The following is an 8,780-nucleotide window of genomic DNA, read 5'->3' as shown; positions in this document are numbered from 1 at the left end:
ATTATTAATATTATTATATACCAGGTATATAAATATGAAACCGGAATTTGCCCATAGATGCCCTAGCTGTTAATGTAGTTACCGTCAAACCGCGTCATTGGCGCCATTTTCTTGTTTTGACATCTGATAAAGATTTTCAACTCACAACAATACAAGCTTCATACAACAACATAGTTTTTAATAGCGTGGAAATATTTCACGACCGTTTCTGCAACATTTCTGCAATGTTTCAATGTCCGCAATCATTTCAAATGCAACCTTGCTAAAAGATTTCAGCAATATTTCGGTAATATTACTGAAAACATCATTTTCTGATGTTTGTTTGACGGCAAAACTAAAATCAATTACAGTAATAATATATAACAATATACATTAATGTGATATATTTTATAGATAAATCTAAATAATTTAATTTATAAAATTCCGAACATTACAGTATTTCAGCAATATTACATGCCGAGTGGGTTAGTAGACCGTCTGTTCTCGTGGTAGATTTACAATTGAGGAATAGCGCTAAAGCATGCTCCCTGGATGCTTCGGACACAGTTTTAGACAGAGATCAGATTCAGAACGCGCAACAAACCATGGTAGAGGGGATAACATAATATAACAAAATTCATGTAAGACATATACGCTGTTTTTGTGTGTGTATATCTCCTCTATCACGATTTGGCGTGTTGTACGTTCCAAATCTAACACCAGTGCATTGAGATTGATAAGATTAAAATAGAAATTTTATCAATAAGGACAATACAATTTTTTTTTGTTCTGGTTCAAATTCCAATTTTTAATTTTCAATCTTCAATTTTAAATCTGATATGGATATTATATAATTTCTATGACGATCACTGAGATAATTACTGAACTCTATATAATTTGTTATATAATTTCGTGCGCGTTAATTTAATGTTTCGTTTCGCACGAAATATAATAAAACCTAAATTAGTATAGAAGTACATATTTTCAGATATATATACAGGGTATCCGACAAGTAAGTGACCAAACGAAAGGTGAAGATAGATTGGGTCAAACTGAGTCAAAAAGTCACGGTCGTTTATTTATTCATCTTTGACTTACTCACGTTACGTTTGTTCGCCATTTCAAGTCAAAGTATCTACTCAAATCTTGTAAGAAAATTCCTCATTCTTCTAGATATTTTTGTTCAAAACTCCGGATAAAAAGATATTTAAAAAATTTTTGATGCAACTTTCTAAAATAAGTTTTTTTTATATTGTATCCGTTTTCTAATGTTTTTCATACAAAGAGAAAACACAGAACTACCTAAGTTTCAAGTGCTAGATTTGCAAACGTACTGGAAAAAATTGAATAGCTTTCGTAAGATAAACATTTTTTATTTGCATAATATTTTAATTTTTTATCACTAAAAATTAAAATAAAAAATATGTATTGCATATTTAATATTTTGTTAAGACATTGAATATATATATATATATATAAAGAGAGAGAGAGGGAGAGTGTGTAAGAGAGAGAATGTGCGTTTAATATACATTTTTTACAATGTATAATATTATCATACAAAGGAAATAAAAGTCAATCAAGAGCCAGCGCGGTAATGTGTTCTTCACGTTTATCAAGAAAGTCTGAGTTGGTTCTAATAATTTTCTAAACTCGGAATAAAAGTAAATCCCCATTTCCAGCTGCTTCGTTACTTTATGAGATTTATTTCAGCACTTATAATACACAAATTATACATACATATATACATATACATGTCGTACACACGTACGTACAGGGTGCCGTACATGATAAAGAAAAAAAGATACTATAAGAAAACGATATATCATGACGTATCAGAGATAGATTCAACATGTCAACTTCGCTTGACATATATAAGATATCTCTTCTTAATCAAACGTACAGAAAGAGACATGTAATTGCAATAGTTGTTTTCTTTGCTTATATACGATATAAAAATTTTTTGGGGTGGAAGGATTATCTCTCTTCTGTCTCATTGCATGTTTGATCATGTAATCGAACATCGCAAACTTTTCTTTCGAGGACGTTCACACGTTTATATTTAAAACGGCTCGCACTGTACGTAAACGGAATGAAAACCCTGTATCGTATCGCGTGTAACTTTATAACGACCCTAGTATAAACATCGCGTTCTTAGAATAACTTCGTTATATCCTACGGGCAATCATAAATACAGAGATACAATTTTGTAAGTCTCCAAAAGACGTCGAAATAATATTCTAATTTCTCAGATCTCATCTAGACAAAAAAAGCGCTCCTCAAATATAAGGAATAAATGTTTTTTTAGATAAAAGTTTAAAAAGAAGCTTTTTTATGTCTGAATGTTTTTCGGACATTTAAAGAGCGTCTTAATTTTTAAGAGATCTTTTAAATATCGCAGAAGATGTTCTAATCTTTTCGATCTTTGTACAGAAGACGCCCTGATTTTTCAATCTTTTTTAAGCATCTAAGAGACATCTTAATTTTCTATCTGATTTCCTTAGATAATTTTTTAATATCTCTTGAAGATTGCTTGGATTAATTGTTTCATGTAATTTCGTCGACGATGTATTAAGTATTTTTCTTCGCTATAATCTGTTAGAGAATATTATGTAGAAAGAGAAAAAGAGAATGTGCCACACAAGCATTATCTTCTATAAAATATATACAATATAATTTTCAAATATTTTACATCGGGAATACTTAATAGACGGAGTGAATCACCTAATTCGATAATGTAGAACAGTTTTTACAACGTTTACCACGAACAGAAATCGAACAGATTCCGCCAGCGGATTATAAGTAATTGAAACAAACAGAATCTCGACAAGTTCAATTTCATATAAGAACAATTAAAGAGAAATTAAGATCTCGTTAATAAGTTTTGTTCACAAAAATAATTGTCAAAATCAATTGTTTAAAATTAGATGATTCACTCTCTTCAAACCTCTTCATAGAATTTTTTGCTAAAAATAACCATGATCTCATCTTCGCGACACAGACACATTTTTTTTATAATAAGCAAAGTTTCATAATATGTAAATGTGATAATTTGACTTATTGTTAGTAACATTCATTGATTCTCATTCTCGTAAGCATTTGGACCGTATCGACGTGCTTATAATATAAATTTAAAATAATAGGCTCTTTACAATTTCGTAACGTAATAATAATTCAACATTGCTGGAAACTGATCAACAATTTTTTCTTTAAAGTAATTTGATCTATTGCTTTAATCGGTTTTCTCATGCTCCGCACTGAACATTGTTCAGTATTTATCTATTTTGCCATTGTTTCAAGATATTATAAAAAAATCCTAAAAATTTTAATTATTAATTATTTACAAAGGCAAAAATAAAATGGCGATGTTAAAACGATGTATGAATATAAGCTATACTCCGTCCAAAGAGAGAATGACTTCAGTCCGGACGAAAACTCGTCCGTTTCGCGCAGGTCTCCACCCACAGAAGCCGTATCTACGTATACAGTATTGAGTATCTCGCCATGTTCTCCCCACTTTGCCCGCTTATGCGCGGACCGAGGTCATTCTCTCTTTGGACGGAGTATATAAGCTTCTCTCATTCTACTTGTAATATATTTTTTACATTGTGACACAAAACGTAACATCAAGATACGGCTGTTTGCAGCAAATCTTGGAATGCTTTATATTATATCTTTAATGTGTGTTACTATCATTATCAAACTTCATATTCCCATTTATATTAGAATTATTATAACATTGAAAAGAAAGAAAAAAAGAAATACGAAACTGTTCAATGTTTAATTGAATCGAGAAAGTCAGAAACTTAATATATATCTAGATTAATATTTATTTAAAGAAAATAGCATTTATATATATATTTTCTATCTCTCAATAATCGATCAGAATATCTAGTATTTTATATTCTTAATAAATTAAAATCTTTCTTTTTTACCAATAATCAATCCAAACTATTTAAATATTTTACTCCTGGAAAACTAATATTTCATCCTTTATCTATAATAGATTTAGCATATTTGAATATTCGTCTCTATTGACAATCAACCAAAAAAATATGCATACTAATATTTTATTTAGAACTTTTAATTAATATTAAATTTCTATTTACTATTTTTCTTTTGTTAATAATCACACGTAATATCGCAAAATATTTCATACCTTATTATTTTTTTCTATGTATATTCCAAGCAAAAAGATTCTTAGATATATCTTTAACACAAATATCTGTAAAATTTCTTGATATATACGAAACACACGCCAATATACTTTCTGAATTTCCCAATTCAATTTAAAGGATTGCCGTCCGATTATGATATAAAGCTATTTTGGTTGCGTGTCCTGTTGAGACTGTTGCTGCTGCTGTTTCTGCATTTGCTGCGAATGCGTTATGGTTTGCAATCTCACTTGGCTAAGACCGGGCGAAGAAGCTAGACTTGGGACGGCGGATGAAGAGGCGGCCCCTACGCCAGGACTAGCACCCGCACCCGCGGTAGAGCTGGAAGTGGCGGAACTCGGGCCTGGGCTGGAACCTGGACCGGGACTTCGTCTTACCGCACTGGCAATCGGTTTTCCTTGGATAGGCATAGCCTGCCGCAACTGCGCGTTATTAGCAGTCACCACCTGTATTGTTTGTTTCAAGGATCCGGATGCGACTGGTATCACGCGGGTCGGCAGCTGCGACTTAGCCAGTACTATCGGATTAGTTTGAGACGCCGTCTGTCCCGTCGAAACCTGTGATTATAAAGTAGCATTATTTTAATTAATCCGTTCACCAGTCTCATGATCTCGCTTGGATGTATTTCGTTCCGAAATATAATTTTTGCTCTAGAATGTAAAAAATATTTAATATTTTTTTTCTCTTTTTCTCAGATTTTAATAATAATCAAAATCTGTATTATCTCTAGCGAATAATTTTCACAATAGAAACTTGAAGGATCTGACGAGAGCAGCAAAATAGCAAGTTTACCAACAATTTTCTTTCGCGACAATAGTACCGTATCGTAATATTTAAAAAGAGAAAAGATATTGAAAAAAAAAAAAAATGTTTTTCATTCCTGTATTTTACGTACGTGAGGAAATTGTTGTACTGCTGGAGGTTGCACCTGCTTTATCACCTGCTGGATCTGCTGCATTGATACGGGTAGCGATTTTGGCGATTGCACGATCAATTGCGTCTGCATACCTCCCTTACCGAGCTGCGCAGCGACTTTCTGCCCTGCAAGTTTTCTTTGAGCGAGAATCTGTGGGTGAAGCGCAAGCTGACGAATCTGTTGGGGCGTCCCGGTACGAACACCTGTCACATTGGCTGTTTTGACGAGAGTCGCCACCGGAGTACCACTCGCAGAAGTACCCATCTGTTGTACCTGTAGACCGGCCTGGGCAAAGATCTGCGCCGGTGTGAGTCCTGTTGGAGGCATCTGCGGCAACAAAATCACAATCGATTACTTTCATGAGTTAAGAATATGAAATATTTTTACTGTTTGCCGAGTAAACATTATTTATAATTTTGTTATCTTAAATATTTATATTTAAAAAAAGATGTCTTTTGCATCGCAAGATACTCACTTGCCCAGCTGCCGCGGCCGCAGTCTTCGCCTGATGTAGCGCCTGCCGTTTGATCAACGCCATTTCCGTCTCGGACACTGGCCTGGCTATTGTTTGTTTGGTTACACCGGTCTGCGCTGCCGCAGTGCCCACTGTGGGAATACCCTGCTTCATCAAATTGGCCGCTGTCGCCGCCCGCTGCTGCTGCTGTTGCACTGCCGCCGTTGCCGTGGTCGGTATCGCAACGGATAACTTTTGACCACCAGTAGTTTGCGTCTGTAACACCTTGTTGAGTTGTTGTTGGCGCAGCAGTACTTGTTGCTGTCTGTAATACTGCAACTGCGCCGCCGTTGCCTTATTTCCCGTTGTGGCCATCGCGACGCCCACCAGACCCGCCTTTTGACCACCCGCTGCGTTAGCAGAAGCTTGACCAGTGGGTGGCAAACCGCCTGTGGCGAGTCGTTGAGCAGCTTGTTGCAAACTCGCAGCGTTCGCCGATGCTGTTCTTGCGTCCTGTATGATTACTTGCCCACTTCCACCAGGTCGAGCCTTCACCGTCGTAGTGACCACCGTAGTCGTTGCTACATTGGTTAAATTCGCGGCGGCCTTCGCGCTGGTCATGGCGCCGGCGTTGTTCACGTTTGGAATTGCTTGGGATAGTTGATGCATTTGTGATCCAACAGAGTTCGTGACCACTTGTTGTCCAGCCTGTTGTTGTTGAGTCTGCTGCTGTTGCTGCAGCTTGAGTTGCTGCTGCTGCTGCTGTTGAGCGGCTTGTTGTTGTTGTTGTTGATGTTGTAGAAGCCGCGCTGCAACCTGTTGTTGCTGTTCCGGAGTAAAAACCTACGAATTTAATTAACGAATATCTCCTTGGACGGGTTAGTATAGCGAATAGAAAACAAATATTACATTAATTCTATAATTCTTTGTTCTTGATACACTATATTATATTGATACTATGTGGTTTGAATTTGAACAACAAATTCGTAAAAAATAAAATATCGAATATATTGTTATATGTATATTTTTTTTATATGAAAAGTGCAAATTATTTTTATATATATCTTACATTACTAACCGTGTGCTTCATCTTCTCCTTAGCAATTCTATCTGCGCGTCGCGTAGCAACGTCCACTGGCACCATCGGATTATCAATCTGTATCCCGCATTCGACTAAGGCAGTTGCGATAGGATTTCTCAACAGTGGATTCACGAGCAACGGCGGTTTCACGGTAGGTGTTCGCTTATTAGACACAGATTTTATAGTCTCATATCTCTGAGTGCCCATTAGTGTAAACGAATTGTTCCTGTCTTGATTGTGCAATTGCGATGTCCTCATCGGTCTGTTGCTCTTACTCTGTTGCTGAAAAAAGTGAAACAAAAGATGTTGATTATGTTATAGTCCCATATAATTTGTTTTTATTTAATATTCTTTTATCGTGTAATTGATAAATGAGAAACTTTCGGATGGGAAAGACAGAAAAAAACTTTCTGTAAGATTACAGCTTTGCAATTACGACATTTCCTTATCATTGAATTCATCGGTGTTAGAGTGAACCTAACTTACCTCGGAGACTTGCGGTGTTTTGTAAACGCTTCCCTTCTGTTTCTTCTGCTTTTTCGGAGGAGTATCGTACAGCAGCTTACCCTCTTCCCTCGGTATTATCACAGACTCATATCTGCCTCTGCAGTGCTTGGGCGATCTATGTAATCGGGTGCCGTTGTTGATACAGTCGGCCACCATGTCCCAGTTGGGCGTATGACCCGGCGAGAGGATTATCGTGTTCAACGGTAAGCCTTGATAGCTTTGGATGGAATGTAGCAAACTCCATTCTTCGTAGATCAACCAGTCTATCGCATGATCTGGTTCTGGCGAGCTCTTTGTGACGTGCGAAGAGTTCTTCAACACTGTTACCGGCGGGCGTACAATCGCGCGATACTTGTGCAGCTTCATATCGCGACGCATCTTCATCAATGCCGGTGACGGTCGATCGAAGAGGGATCTCGGCGCGTACACAGACTCCTCTTTATGCCGCATCATCTTGACAGGTCGGCAACCTACGAGAAAAGCAATTAACAGTTAAATTACAACTTTTGTTGATTTATAAATCAACAAATTTTTGACCAAGTTAGTGCTTGAAATTTACATTTTGTCATTGGATTCGTTTATATTTTCATGCTTTTTTAGATGCTGATAGATGGGTGATTAATGCTGATAGAAAGGTTTATTATAATGTGTAATAACAAGGATAATTTTTTTCATTTTTCGATACATTCCCAGAAAATAAATAATACCCGATGTCTACAATATCTATGAGTAAAATTGACTCACCATCGTCGGTGAGATTAGCTTCAATTCTGCTCCTATTCCGTTCCTTCTTCACATAGATTGGAGGTAGCTGAGCCTCTGTCATGGGTGTATCCTCATAAAGAAAGCTCATAGCGTAATCAATATATACATCATTATCCGTTGTAGGAGGAGTGGGCGGGCACCACATCTAAAAAAAAAAAAGTTTAGCTTAATTATATATTATCGCATTCTTCCGAAAAAGAATTTAATAACTTCGTTGTATTTCATTCTGTTCAGTAGGAGATAGAAAATTTTATTTTCTCTAAGCATCCCCATAATCGTATACTATTTTTCTTTGATTTTAAATGTACATATATTGTATCTATTTGGCAACTTTTTTCAACGAATAAACTGAGTTAACATGTATTTTTTGTCAAAAAAAATCGCACAGAATCATGTAAAATTTTTTCTTTCTCGATTCTTATTACAAAAAAATATATATATATATATTTAATAAAACTTAGTAACACTAATAAAATATATCAATTGCAATAAAAATTAATTAGAAAATATATATGTACAATTAATATTGAATAAATAATCTTTCTTACATTTGTGCTTAAATTTTATTGCAAGTTCATATAATAAAATTAATTGTTTTTGGGACTTACCGGCATTTGTTCCATGGTATGTTCCGATAACCAAATCTGCAAGATATTAAAGTTAGATATGAGTTAGATCGTGAGACACACGAGAATTCTCGCTCCCATATAAAGTCTGTCCCTGTGCTCGCTAAACTTGCGCTATATTTTCTCACTATCAACATCTTTTTTAATAATCCATTTTTAATCCTTTCAGTAATTAATAAACTCGTTTAAAAATTTTGCCTTTGTTTAAATCACGAATAACGAGAACTGAATTTCAAAAACTGAATTTCTAACAATTAATATAAATATAAATAATATATAA

General features: G+C 35.3%; 1 protein-coding gene across 1 annotated transcript in view; it reads right to left on the bottom strand.

Annotated features, from left to right (window-relative positions):
- Positions 1-1,651: 1,651 nt before the first annotated feature.
- Positions 1,652-8,780, bottom strand: part of LOC115242325 (helicase domino) — a 40,679-nt gene continuing 33,550 nt past the window's right edge. Inside the window, 7 exon segments of the mRNA XM_029818548.1 lie at positions 1,652-4,708; positions 5,047-5,394; positions 5,543-6,364; positions 6,591-6,884; positions 7,089-7,579; positions 7,854-8,019; positions 8,483-8,518. Of these exon segments, the coding sequence (XP_029674408.1) occupies positions 4,298-4,708; positions 5,047-5,394; positions 5,543-6,364; positions 6,591-6,884; positions 7,089-7,579; positions 7,854-8,019; positions 8,483-8,518 (2,568 nt within the window). The 3' untranslated portion in view covers positions 1,652-4,297.

The sequence above is a fragment of the Formica exsecta genome, unplaced genomic scaffold, assembly GCF_003651465.1.
Source record: "Formica exsecta isolate Colony F162 unplaced genomic scaffold, ASM365146v1 scaffold59, whole genome shotgun sequence".
NCBI classification, from domain to species: Eukaryota; Metazoa; Arthropoda; class Insecta; order Hymenoptera; family Formicidae; genus Formica; species Formica exsecta.
Note: the sequence above shows the minus strand (reverse complement) of the source record. Positions and strands in the feature narration are given on the sequence as shown.